The sequence below is a fragment of the Coenobita brevimanus genome, chromosome 78 (assembly GCF_032717465.1).
Source record: "Coenobita brevimanus isolate Jiangsu-jjx chromosome 78, ASM3271746v2, whole genome shotgun sequence".
NCBI lineage: Eukaryota > Metazoa > Arthropoda > Malacostraca > Decapoda > Coenobitidae > Coenobita > Coenobita brevimanus.
Window position 1 is genome coordinate 30,677,371 of NC_137031.1, and position 15,019 is coordinate 30,692,389.

Genomic DNA, 15,019 nt, shown 5'->3' on the forward strand with positions numbered 1-15,019 from the left:
CTAAAACCTCCCTGTTCTTCTCCAACTAATCCCTCTGTTATTTTCCTAACTATGTCAATAAGTACCATATACTTTTCCTATTACACTAAGATGACAAATGCCCTTATGATTATCACACACTTCCTTTTCCCTTTTTCCTTTGTACAGGGGAATAATTTCAACAGTAGTCCCTCATAATACGCAAGTATATGGGCAGCAGACGACGTTGCGTACTAGGAATTCGCGTACTCAGAATACATAAACTTATGGGAAAAATTACATATGGGCGGCACCCCCCTTCATGAGCAACCCTTGAGACTCCTTTCAGACCTAAGTATTGTACTCTACAGGGAAACTATCCATGACATATTACCTAAGATAAAGTAAACCAACAAGTTATGGCTTTACTAAATCAACAAGGATATGGCTTAACTAAACCAACAAGAATATGGCTGCTCACCCTAACCCATGAGGACAACAGGCTTGATGGAGGTAAGAAGGGGATCTGAGGCTGGATGAGGCACTTAGCGTGCATCTCCTGCATCACCCGCCACACCACCTTCCTCACCACTCTTGTCACCAGCACCTTTCGACACTTTCACTAGCTAATGCACTCACTTTGTCCATAAACCCTTCAAAGTCTATTTCTGACACCTCAGTCATCGCATCATCCTCTTGATCCTCCTCAGGATATGGCTCTTCTGATGTTGTAGGGAGTGATTCCTCACTTTCTTCAAGCTACAGGTAACGGGAGATGAGGGTTTGCTTCCGTCTGTTTACTTCCTGGTTGTGCTTGTCTGTGTAGTAGCAGAAGGTTCTGTCCAGTGAAGTCATCACCTCCTCCAATCGCAACTGAAAGTGTTCGATGTCTTTGAATTCTTCTTTGAATTTATCAACGGCACACAGTACCCAGCTAATCTCCATCATGGACAAATCTTCACTCTCCATCACTGGTGTTGCTGGCTTTTCTGCTGCGATCTCCTGCTCTGTGTTGGCCTCGTCCACTCGCTGTAAGACAAGGTGGGCGGACCATAGGCAACTGTTATCACTTCTTGGGGTGGCAATGTCGCGTACTCTGAGTAACCCAGGATTTGGGCCACTCTTCGATGCCGTTTCGCTTACAATGAGTTCAATTCGCGTACTATCAGGGACTACAATATATTTGACTTCCAATCCTCCAGGACTCTACCTTCCTCCCAGGCCAAACTGCACATCTTCCATATCTATTCAACTACTATCTCTCCCCCATGCTTCAGCATTCTGCCACACACTCCATCAATTCCAGGGGCTTTCCCCATTTTGACTTTCTTAATTGCTTCCACTACTTCCATCCTTCTAATCTCTTCTTTCTCACCACCCTCTTTCTCCCAGCCATTCCCCAGCCACTTACACTTGCATGATTTTCATTCTCTATGTTTAACAGTTCCTTAAAGTATTCTTTCCATCTGCTCACTTTTTCTTCCTTCTCCACTAGCAATCTATCATTTTTATCTTTCACTCCCCTACTAACTTCTTTATCACCCTGTTGAACTCTCTTTACCTCTTTCCAGAACATTTTTTTACATTCCCTCCACTTTACACTCAAATTCCTTCCAAATTCCTTATCCACTCTCTCCTTAATAATCTTTTCACCTCCCTCTTCCTCTCTACATATAACTCTCTCTTCCGTCTCTCTACTTCCTCCATGCCTCTGCTTCCCATCCACTCATTACATGCTTTCTTCTTTTGAACCACAGCTTGCCTCACCTCTTCATTCCACCATGCCGTTTCTTGCACCCCCTTTCGTCTTCTCTTCACCCCACACACCACCTCACAAACTTCTTCTGTGAATATCTTGCACAAATCTTCCACCTGCTCCAGATCATATCTACCCAATTGCTCCTCCACCTCTCTCTTATATTCTGCCTTTTTTCCATCCCTTGCAACCTTTCTACCCTCCTTGTATGGACTACTTCCTCCTGTCCTTCCCTCGTTCTATTCCTCCATTGCACCTGAACCTTGCTTTTACCAGCACCAAGTGGTGGTCCGAAAGTCCACTCCCCCAACTTCTTTATGCTGTTGTATCCATTACCTACTTTTTCATTCAGTCATCCACACACACACATAATCAATCATTGCCTTATGTTCAATCAGTTCACCACCCAACCTTCTGATCACTTGCCATGTATACCTGTAGATCATTTTGTGTCTAAAGAGGGTACTGGTTATCACTAACCCACTCCCTGCACAAATGTCCACTAGAGCACTGCCCTTCTTATCCACTTCTGCAGGCACACCCCACTCACCAACTATTCCCTCCACCTTCACATTCCATGCTTTTCCATCCACATTTCCAGTCAAAAACACTCTCTCATTACTCTCAAACTTTTCCAAGTATGCTTCCACATTTGCCCAGAGCTCTTTTTTTTCCCTCTGCTTGCACAATCTTGCATAGGAACATACACACACAAACAATCACCCACATTTGTAATCCTACTTTCAATCTTACCCACACAATCCTTGAACCAAATGATCCATATTCTCTTATATTCTCCTTCCATCTCTTGTGCACAACAATACATACTCCCTCTCTTATCCTCTCATTCTCTCATACTCCTGCACATATACCCCATCCATACTCCCACTCTCTCACCTCTCCATTTCTTCTCATTTAGTCCACATATGTCCTCTTCTGCACCCTCAGGCACATGGACAATCTCTCTCTCTCTCTTTTACCTCATCGTTCGCACCCCTTACATTCCATGTTGCAATCTGTGTCGTGTCCTTTTTTTCGGTCCCTAGTTGTAACTTGTTGGTCAGTCCTGGTCCAAGGTTTCTTGTTTGTATTTTTAGTTAGTTGTTTTCCGGGGAGGGGCACTAACCCTGCGCCAGCCCATTTATTGACATGAAGGGAACGCGTGTTGGTTGGTTATAAGGTTACCACTCAGAGTATTAAATGATTTTTGGAGAAGGCCTCGGGAGATATAGGAGTGAGGTTAGTTACTGAGCTGATAATAACAATTATATATCAGTGTGCTGTCTCAGATGGCTGGCTGAAGAGTGTGAGTGTAAATGTGTACAAGGGTAGGGATGCTGCCCTGGAAAGAGGAAATTATAGAGACATAAAACTTTGGACCAGATAATGAAGGTAATGGAAAGTGTTCTCGAAGGTATGATTAGAGACAATGTGACTACTGATGAGATGCAGTTTGGGTTTATGCCAGGCATAGTGACCACTGATGCCATATTCAATGTTCAACAACTTCAGGAAAAATATATAAGAAAGAAAAGGGATCTGTACGTGAAGCCCGACGTTTCACGCCTAATTGGTTCTGTGAAAAGTACCATGAACCATGACACTGCTAAAGTTGGGGCACTGATCCTATGGGAAATAGGCTAACTGGTTCCAGATCCCATACCAACTCTCCCTAAAACCCACTTATGCAATGTAAAATTTACTGATCACACCTGAAAAGAAAATAGTATTAATACACAGTACATAGGAGGCAAGGAAATTCACTCTGAAGGCTGGAGAGAGATGCTTAATGGAAAGGATGGGGGTGTAATTTCCAGGGCAGGTGGTGAGGCTACTGTGCTCCGCCACCTCTGGCACCTCCAACCTCCTGTTCCTCTGCCTCTCCATGCAACACATCAATCCTGTGCTGCATCTCTTCTGCGGAAATGGCGGCGAATAAATGATGATTGCTTTCCGTGCAGGGTTAGTTTACATATTCTCGCTGCAAAAGAGCGGTTTTCGCACAAAACCCAGTGTTTAGGAATATTTCCAGGCCACCACTAACCATGCAACGGCAAACAAAGATGTCGCTAAACTTGGGGCTCCACTCATTTTGTTTTTGAAGGCTCCAACATGCTTGCATGTGTCGGCCTTAGTCACCTACTGGCGGCTCTCCATGCAGCTTGATCTCTGGCAGCCTCTCTATTTAATCCCTTAACCTTGAAGTCACAGTTAATGGCCTCGTCCCAGTTCATTTTTGGTGTACCCCTCACAACCCCACTGCTAATATTAACGCTTCTTGCTTTCTGCACCCAATTATCATCCCCCATCCTCTCCACATGCTCAAACCACCTCAATCTACCTCTCCTCATCACAACACCAATACACTCCAGTCCCATCCTACTTCTCAACTCTTCCATCGTAAACCTAGCCCCCCCAGGCCTTGCACTCAGGGACGCACTGCACATCCACCTAATCATTGTCATTTCTGTACATTTGAGCCTGCAAACAACCTCCTATACTGCCCAGGTCTCATAACCATACAGCATTACACTCCTAACACATGTTGCATACAAAGATCCCTTAGCATATACGGAGAGCCCTCTCAATGTCAGCAGAGGTAACAGCTCCCTGAACTTCTTCCAACCACTCCTCACCCTAGTCACAGAGCTAGCTCCAGCCTCATCTCTAGCACATAACATGTCTCCCAAATAACAAAACTCTTCCACACACTCAACAGACTCACCAGCATGCTCAATCCTTTCACCCCTGACAATCTCCAAGTTCTCTCCCTGACAAACCACACACATAAAATCAGCATTATCTCGCAGTCTACTTCTAATACCACTACATTTCTTATGCACCCACATATCACAAACACTGCACAAGATGGAATTACTTTCCATGCCCTGTGACAAATTACGTATGGCCTCCCTCCCTCTCCTTTGACAGTACTGCCACAAACCCTAGATACCATCATTTTTGTTTTATCTACATTTACTCTTAAGCCCTTGTGCCCCATACCATCTCTTCACTTCCTAAACATATCCTCCGCCTCCTTTCATTCTCTGCACTCAACACCAAATCATAAGCATAAAACTTCTCCCACGGGAGTCCATTTCTGAAGTCACATAAGAGGGCTTCAAGTACCATGATAAACAACAATGGACAACCCTGATTCACACCAACATTCATGGAAAACTCATCACTCAAATCTCCATTCACTCTTACCTGGGTGCGAGCACCCACATACATGGCCATAACCACTCTAACCAGCCACTCCTTGATCCCAAGCTTTCTCACTGCCCACTTCACCACCTCTCTAGGGACTGTCAAAGGCCTTCTCCAAATCAACAAAAACAAAGTGCAGTTCCCTTTTCTTTCCTATGTATTTTTCCTGAAGCTGCTGAACAGTGAATATGGCATCAGTGGTTCCCCTGCCTAGCATAAACCCAAATGACATCTCATCAATATTCACTCTTCTCTAATCATACCTTCTAGAACTCTCACCATTACCTTCATTATCTGATCTAAAAGCTTTATATCTCTATAAGTTCCTTTTTCCAGGCATCACCCTTCCTCTTGTACACATTTACAATTACACTCTTCAGCCAATCATCTGGGGCAACACACTCATATGGTATATAATCATATTTATCATGTCATTGACTAATCTCACTCCTATATCTCCTAAGGCTTTCAACATTTCAGCAGTCAACACAGACACACTTGCTGCCTTCCTCACCTGCATCCTGCCTACTGCCTCACTCTCAGTAGCAGTGTCAGTCAAAGGCCAAGGGTCAAACACTGGAACTGCTGGCTCCAAACCTTCCCTGTCTCAGTCAAACTCCTCATTCGACAACCAGCTATAATGCCCTCTCCATGCGTCTTTAATATCCCCACTTTTCACCACTACCCTTCCTTCATCATTCTTCAGACACTGCTCACCCATAATATCCCGGTTCTCCCTCTTCACCTGAGTTCATCCGTCCATCCATCATCTGATCCTATGCTGCCCCATGAGAAGCATAGGAGCCCCGGGCTAGGCAAGTTGGTCCTGACATTTAAGATGAGAGTGACCAGCTTTTCTCATCCCTGAGTGGCATTACGTGAACAACAAACCCCAACCACCCCATGGATATAAACCTACACAGGCTCAATCCAACTGGAGCATTTTAATCACCCACTAAACCAACACACGCCATAATTTGGTTTTATGGTTACCACCCAGCGTGGTAAATGGTTTCCTGGTGTACAGGAAACCATTTGGCTTGTCACTCAGTGTTGAGTCACCCACAGGCAGGAAAAATGAGGAAAGAGTGAAGGAAAGACAGAAGAGCGAGTGTAAAGTCACCTGTACACAGAAGGAAGAGGAAAGAATGATGGAAAGAAACACAGAAGAGGAAGGAAGGAAGAAAGAATAGAGTAGACATCCAAAGCAACACTACATTGAGTGAGTGGATGGTGAGCACCCCCACCTACCACTAATATATTCTTCCTTTCCACATGATTTAGGTTATCACATAAAAGTCTCTGTGACTCAAACTTTGTCTGCATACCTCTTTTAGCCCTACACCTAGGAGCCAAGTATTCCTCTTTGTTACCACCCTTCTTCCATTCCCGGAAAAGCCTTCTTTTCTCCTTAACTGCAGCTTCTACATCCTTATCCCACCACCAAGTTACTTAGGTCTTGGTGGGCCTCTTGTCCAACTGCATACTGCATCAGTAACTTTCATGAGGTTGTTCTTGAGGGCTCTGTACTGTTCATTAATGCCTCTGTCAATGGCTCCCTGTTCAACCACCACTCTCCTCATCTTCCTATAGAAAGCATCCCTTACTGCTTGGGTTTCCAACTTCCAAATTTTCCTCCTAGGTGCATAAGTCCTCTTTTTTATCACTCGCTCTTTAAGTAGCATGTCACATATCAATAATTTGTGCTGCTGCACACATTCCTTGCATCCTATAACTTTAACATCCCTCACTAACCTCCTATAATCCCCCTGACCAGGAAATAGTCTATCTGACTGCTATTTCCCCCAGACTCGTATGTAATCAAACTACTCTCTCTTTTCCTAAAATAAGCATTGCACACAATCATGTTCACTGTCTCCCCAAACTCAAGTATTCTTTCCCTTTCCTCATTTTTGTACCATATGCACATCCCCCATTAACTCCCAGATCCTTGAGCTGCTTCACCTACATGACCATTTAAGTCCCCTCCCAAAACCACTATCTCATTGTCCCCCAAACCACCTACTACATGTATTAAGTCATTCCAAAATCTATCCTTCTCTACCTCATTCAAGCCTGCCTGTGGAGCACATGCCAATATAATTGCAAACATCATTTCACCCAACAAAAATTTCACTACAGGACTAATATTCTATCACTTACTCTCATAACATCAATAACATATTCTACCCATTTCTCCACAACCAACACACCCACATCCGTCTGTCCCCCCCTGCCAAAACAGCTTATGATAGCAATCTTTCTGGCTGATCCACCCCTGTACCAGACTTCCTGCAAACATCCCACATCCACTTACCTCATACTGATTGCCTCAACCACTTCCCCCGCTCTACCCCTTAAACTTCCAACATTTCACAAACCCACTCTCATCCCCCTGGGTGATTTAATGTTCTCAGGCTTGCTTTGAAACTTATTCTTGTACCTGGTCATTGCTGGTAACAATAAAGGGGGAGAGACATGCCACAGGCACCACCCAGTGCACAGTCCCAGGTCCAGGCAAGGGATCTGACACCCCTAGCTCACCAGCCTTACCAGTTGCTGTGTAGTGGCCTTGGGGCACTCTGCCAGGACCATTACAGGGACACCCTCCCAGTGCGCCTTGGCACTGTAACTGCCCCGCCATTATACATCCACTGATAGGGCAGCCTCCTGGGGCGCAACTCCCAGGTTCGGGCCCCTCTCTATTGGGCGGAAGCGGCAGCCTGGGGACTGCAATGCCTTGTACCCTCTAGCACAGGTTTGAGCCCCATCTGGCCCCGGACCCACGATCAAAGTCCGCCACTAGGTAGATGGGACAAAGTTTTCTAACCATATGCCCTTGCTGGCATCAACCCTTGTAATGTAGTGGGGTATGCTGTGTGATCTGTAAAGCACATGTGGTGTAGTGCATAAGATAGTTAGAGGAAATGTTTGGGAGAGTATGCTGGTCTACTCTCCATGTTAGTGTCAAACTGAAAAGGTCAGCAAAGGGGGATGGTTAGGTAATTAGTGAAACAGGAGCTCCAGCTCTCCCTATCACCAGCATTCCCATTCCTCTCAGGAGTACCATCCTGTTCAGCCGGTGTTACAGCCTCCTCCCTCAATGTACTTTGTTTCTGTTGATTTGGAGACGGCCTTTAACAGAGTCCCTAGGAGGGTGGTGACGTGATCAATGACAGAGCTTGGGCTCGAGGAGTGGCTGGTTAGAGTGGCTATGGTTATGTATGTAGGAGCTCACACCCAGGTGAGAGCGAACGGAGATTTGTGTAATGAATTTTTGGTGAATGTTGATGTGCATCAGGGATCAGTCTTGAGCATCTTGTTGTTTTATCAACGTGCTTGAAGCCCTCTCACATGACTTAAGAAATAGACTTCCATAGGCGATGTTGTATGCAAATGATCTGGTGCTGATTGCAGAGAATAAAAAGGGAGTAGCGGCAAGATTTAGGATGTGGAGAGACGATATAAGGTATAAGGACTTGAGAGTAAATGCAGATAAAACAAAGGTAATGATGTCAAGGGTTGGTGGCAGTACTGTCAAAGAATAGGGAGAGTAGCTATGTGTGGTTCACCACATGGGTGTGGGAAGTAATTTCATCTTGTGCAGTGTTTGTGATAAGGGGGGTACATTAGAGATGTAGTGGTATTAGGGGTAGACTGCGAGATAATGCTGATTTCATGTGTGAGGTAAGTTGGGGAGAGCATGTGGAGATTGTCAGGTGTGAAAAGATTGATCTTGCTGGTGAGTCTATTGAGTGTGTGAGAATTTTGTTACTTGAGAGACATGTCATGTGCTGGAGGTGAGGCTGGAGCTAGCTCTATGGCCGGTGTGAGAAGTAGTTGGAAGAAGTTCAGGGAGATATTGCCTCTCCTGACACTGAGAGGGCTCTCCCACTGTGCTAAAGGATCTTCAAATGCAGCATGTGTTTGGAGTGCAATGCTGTATGGTAGTGAGACCTGGGCAGTGAAGGAAGAGGATACTCACAGGTTCAAATGTACAGAAATGAGAATCATTAGGTGGATATGCAGTGTGTCCTTGAATGAGAGGCCTGGAATTGGAGGAGGGGGGGGGGGCTAGGTTTACGACGGAAGAGTTAAGAGGTAGGATGGGACTGGAGTGTATTGGTGTTGTGATGAGGAGAGGTAGATCGAGATGGTCTGGGCATGTGGAGAGGATGGAGGATGACAACTGGGTGCAGAAACTGAGAAGTGTTAAAGTTAGGGATAGGGCTGCAAGAGGTAGACAGAAAAAGACCTGGGATGAAGTCAGTGTGAACTCAGGAATAAGGGATTGAATAGGGGGCTGCCATAGATCAAGCAGCATGGGCAGCCGCCATTAGGTGACCAAAGCTGACACATGCAAGCATGTTGGAGCCTTCATAAATGAGGTGATGTCATGGGAAGAAAAAAACAAAAAAAAGTAAAACATTTCAGGAAAATATCCAACCTGTATTTTTTTTTTAATTCAAACAATAAATCTCTGCTCCAAACTGCCTTTTATGACATTTCTTTTTCTTGACGCCATCACTACCAGGGAGCTCTCCCAAGTTCATTATATTCATCTAGTGGCAGCAAATTAAACAGAGGGCTGGAGAGGGAAACCTTAATGTGGCAGTAACAACATAACTGTCCTGTTATATTACTCCTTCAACTTCTCCCTATTCCTTGAAAGGAGGAAGGCAATATCAGCCTTCAATCCACAGACTTCACACCAACAGTATATGAACCTCAAGCCACACCAGTAACAAGATTAAATTTAATGTGACCCAGATTCAATGTGAAAAGTGGGGATCCTGAATAATCCACCTCTCACCTGGACTTCTGAGTCAGCATCGACAGGAGTAATGGTGAACCACTGGTCCTTGCCATGGTATCTGCGCAGATCCTCCTTCTTGATCGACACCTTCCCCATTATCTTGTCAGTTTTCATAGGCCGGTCTCGGTCATAAAGGTAGACATTCAGGAACCGAAATTCTCTTGGTATGTCAAACTGGAACTCCTCACCAAAGAAGGCTGAGTGGCTGTAGGGCAGTTAATGAAAAGCATTTCACAATCCACTGATTAAAAAAAAAACTACCATAATAAAGAAAATAGTTACAATGTTCACTGTACCATGGAAAAAAAAAAAAAAAAAAAAAAAAACTTGCCTATACAAGGAAAATCTTTCTATGTGGCAGCTACAAACAGGTACATTAAACACTACACACAAGATCTGTATCCAGTAGCTTAAAAATATCAGTGGAACATAAGGCTTTTAAACATGATTCTTTGCTACACAAGCTACATGCTTTGATAAACAATCTATAGTATACAGCAAACTTTATCGATAATGAACTTCCATTTAACCAGTGGATTGTGAGCCACAGCTCAGGCTGTGTAGCGTCATGCTGCGAGCCACAGCTCAGGCTGTGCTGGCCATGCAGCATTGTAAACAACTCAACCTCCAAGAAAACTTACACATGGCACTACAGAGAAAGAGACAGAGAGGGAAAGATTTTTTCTTTTCACCAGATGATGCCCTGGATGTTTATCTTCAGGCTTATAATAAACTAAAACAATTTTTTTTTTTTTTTCATTTTTTCACAACTCCCTTACAAAAACTTGCACAAGGCCCTACGCAAAGACGGAGACAAAGAGATTTTTTTCTTTTCAGCAGATGATGCCCTGGATGTTTACTGTATCTTCGAGTTTTTGACAAGCCGAATAGTTTCCTGTACACCAGGAAACCATTTAATACGCTGGGTGGTAATCAAATATCCAAATTTTGGCGCCTGGTAGTTTAGTGGCTAATTAATGCACTCCAATCGGACTAAGCCGGTGAAGGTTTATATCCAAGGGGTGGTTGGGGTTTACTACTCACATAACGCAACTCAGGGATGAGTGAGGCTGGTCAGTCTCATCTTAAATGTCAGGACCAACTGCCTAGCCCTGGGCTCCTATGCTCCTCATGGGGCAACGTAGGATTGGATGATGGATAAAAAAAAAAAAAAAAAGAAAAAAAAAAAAAAAAAAAAGAAAAATCCTTCGTTTTTTTGCACACCACGGGGTGGGATAAAAAAAAAGGCAATTGCGCAATCCACAGGTTAATAAATTTCAACTTAGGCCAATCTCCCAGCCAACCAAATATTCTCATCATATACAGTACTGAAAAGGGTTTTGTATGTATTGTGGATGCTAATGAGTGACGGCATTGTGTAAACACTCTCACCACCAACCTGCCACTTATCTAGCTCATTTTACTGTGTTACTATACAATACATCCTCGATATACTGTAATGAACTACATTGGTACCAGATCCTTAACATTAAAGCCAATAGTACTTTAAAGTCAAGCACCATGTTGTCTGATAATTTCCTTGGCATCGTGGCTTTTACCAAACTAAGACTGTTAAATACAGAGCGTCGTTCGGCCATGTAGTCATACACAATTACATACAGCTAGGTCTCAATGGAACTTTCCTCTCAATAAATGCTTTATTTCTGGCTCCTCGCACAATGCTCGTCACCCAGATACTGTTGTGTGTATGTGTGTGTGTGCCACGCTGGTCGGTGTTTCCTGCGTGTCCATTCTTTTACCAAACAAAAACTGTTAAATGAACATAACATCTGCTCAGCTAAATGTGGTCATTAAAACCAAAATTCGTTAAAGAGGGTTCTGTACATCGAGGGTTTACTGTACTTAATACAATGTCATTGATTTTAGCAATTTATACTGAGCACATATGTAAACAATATAGAGTTGTACAGTACTGTACTCAAACCAAAGAAAATTAAAACACTATATAAACACTTACAGTACCACAATGTATCAATGAGCTAGGGTAGGCATATAAAAGGTTTGTAAATTAAAAGTACAGTGGTCCCTCGCATTTAGCATGTTTCAAGTTTGCGACTTTCGTGTTTAGTGATAGGTTAGAAAAGGTACCAGTCCTGTGCATTTAGCGACTGTCTTACACGTTTAGCGATGTGGGGCATGATGTCACGCCATGCCCGTGATGTAGTCCCATAATGCCTTGCCCATCCGCCACCAGACCGCTATTGTTATCATTGTTGTGAGTATCTAGCAACCTTGGGTGCTTTTTTTCTCTCACACTGCCCAGCATTTGGCATTTTACGCTGGTGAGTGGATGTATAACCATACAGTACAGTATCTGTATAATGTATTAATAATACACTATGTTTCATTTTCAGAACTTAAAGTAGGAAATCGGGGCTCAAAAGGATGACTTGGAGGATAAGCACAGACTAACTGATATTTTTCCCATATAAAGTACACTTCGCATTTAGCGATGATTTCACCAGACTAATTAAACTGCTAAATGCGAGGGACCACTGTACTAATTAATATAAAATTGAACAAACTATCAGATATAATGACCCACTATTCCTTGCACTTATTTAGTTATATACAGAGGGAGTTTACTTCATGCCATACAGATTTTACTGAAAACTAAAACAACGGGAGCAGAAGTGACATACAGTAATGTACCGCAGCTAATTCTTTCATTAACTCGCTCAAGTGTCTTTTCTGCTGCTGCTGAACGAAATATTTCTTCTTGATCAAGGGAGATAACACAGTACACATCACGCTGCCCGGTGCTTCCATGATTCCTCACCAGCAGGTTTTTAGCTTCACCTGTGAGGAAAAATAAAAGCTATCAATTTTATGTTACGTGGCAATTTATTTAACAAAAAACAGTACAGGCTAACCTCACTGTACGACTAGATTATACTTCTGGAAAACGAGTGGATAACAACGGTACTGTATTCTGATAGCTGGGATTGTTGCGACCATGTGAATGAAACTGGCAATCTTCTTTACAAAAAATGGTGCTTCATAGGTCATTACAGTGATCATATAAATGAAAGTGGTGGTCATATTTATATACTGTATATGGTATATATAAATGACAAAATGTTAAGATCACATACCTGAACGATTATACATGACATTTAATCATATGCGAGGTTGGCCTGTATTATGCTATTGTTGTGGCCCCATGCTGATCTAGAGATAAACCCAAAAGATTGCTGGAAACTGGCTACTTCAGTGAGGCACTTTCTGAGATCTTTTACTGGGATAATGTTGAATGACTATCTATGGTGACAGCTGGGTGTTTAAGTTGAGTAGGTGTACACTGGTGCAGAGCAGTTGCATTATGGCAAAGGCATATACCATATACAGTACCGGGTAGTTTAATATTATATGGTACTGTACTATACTGTATATCATACTATCAGTCACCAAGTTCAGTACAGCTACTGGTAGTGTGCTAAAGAAAGTTCTCAATGCATTTTTCTTTTTTTTGATGTAAATCTTAGTAAATTACATAAAATTGCTGATTAAAGTTCATTTTTACAGTTCTTTTACCTTAATCTGGCCACATTTTTGTCACTCTGCACGAATGTTTCATGCAGCTCAGTGGCATCAAAAGACAATGATACTGGTCTATATCCTTTACATAGCAATACCATACTTCAAAACTAACAGCATTTACAAATTTTAATCTAGTGTTACAATTTGGAATTCAAGATGGAGAGCAGATAATTTTAGGTCATGTTGGAGCCAAAACGGGCATGGTATACCTGCAAAACTGATTAGCTACCAGTTCTGACAACAGACAGTACCAGATGTATGGAAAGGTCATGGTACCCTCCAGAATTTGTGAGATGTGGTTGTCTTATCAAATTACATCCATGGCTTCTCCTTTAATTCAAATGAAACTGGCTAAAGAATAAATATCAACAGGCTACTGTTAAGATTCATTTGTGAGGATATTTCATTGAGAATAAACATTATTGCCAAGTGATACATACTGACTTGACTGGCAAAAGCATATCCCTGGATTTTATAGGTGTACAAAGGCACAAACTGATCACACACCATATATACTGAATGTATGGTACTATGAATGTTTTCCTAGAGAGAAATCATGCCCCCTGTTAAGCTAATCTACTAAACTGATATAGACTATCAAATGAACCTACAAAATCATGGAAATATGCAAACATGTGTCTCCCTAGGCAAGCCTGGGAAACTTTCAAATGTTGGTGTTAGACAAGAATCAACATCCATCACCCTTCACAACAAACACCTTAAACTACTGGACAATGTCAGTCAGTGGCTCTATCCAGTGGTACATGTGTTTTTCACAACAACACATATACTGGAGAAAAAGCAGTTTTTGAATGGACACCTCAAATCATTATCAGTTAACAAAAATGCAACAGGTGGTAGTAACTAACATTTCTAGGTCACACCTCGGTACTCCGGTACTCATGAAAGTTTGTTTAATACGACACTCATCCACAGCCCTTTAAGAGGCTACCCAGAGATTTTCGGAATCTCACGGCGTGGCTATGATATGTAATAAGTTGCACAAGGTTACAGGTATTTACGTCACCTCGATTCATTCAGAGACAGTAAACAGACCATCACATCCAAAACAAACGTTTTGAAGTCTTCCCACTGCGCCGTTCTCTTATTACAATCCCACATCTTTCACTCCCATCGAGACTCAAATTAGTATAGAGCACTTCTAAGACATATACATGACCCAAAATACAATACATACCTATTTTAACCCTTAATCTCTGCTCTAGCCTGACTTGGCCAGGCGAGACAGCCATCTTGCTCCATCACTCACTACCAGGCTGCCAACACTTCCACGCGCTGCCAACCCTCCCGAGTCAATTGTTCAATACCGCATCACCGACTCTGGCTTCACATTAGTTATGATCATAATAAAATCGAAATAAACCAAAGTTAATGTACTAGAGTGATGATTTTCTTTTTAAGCATCAGCTTTTCCTTTCATCTGTTCCATGAAAATGGTCAGTCCTTTACGAAGTAGCCATATGAATGAAAGCGAGAAAGAAAAAAGCAAAATAACTCGAGGTTGATGACACGCAGTCTCGCTACGCTGAGTAGTGTAGTAGCCACAGAAAATGGGAAATTCATTCACAAATGAGAGCAGAACGAACATCAAATGGTAAGCGATAAGAAGATTTAATGAATCAATTGAACTTTATTCTTTACTGATGGGTAGTAAGGCATGTATGATCTGTACCTCTTGCTTATAATAATCACTGCAA

At 42.7% G+C, this 15,019-nt stretch overlaps 1 protein-coding gene across 1 annotated transcript in view; it reads right to left on the reverse strand.

The window, feature by feature from the left end:
- RasGAP1 (Ras GTPase activating protein 1) overlaps positions 1-14,570 on the reverse strand; it is a 121,328-nt gene extending 106,758 nt beyond the window's left edge. The window contains exons 1-3 of the mRNA XM_080279293.1: positions 14,500-14,570; positions 12,440-12,560; positions 9,738-9,945 (exon numbers count right to left, since the gene is read on the reverse strand). Coding sequence (XP_080135419.1) covers positions 9,738-9,945; positions 12,440-12,560; positions 14,500-14,554 — 384 coding nt within the window. The 5' untranslated portion in view covers positions 14,555-14,570. The remainder of the gene's footprint in view (positions 1-9,737; positions 9,946-12,439; positions 12,561-14,499) is intronic.
- Positions 14,571-15,019: the final 449 nt, after the last annotated feature.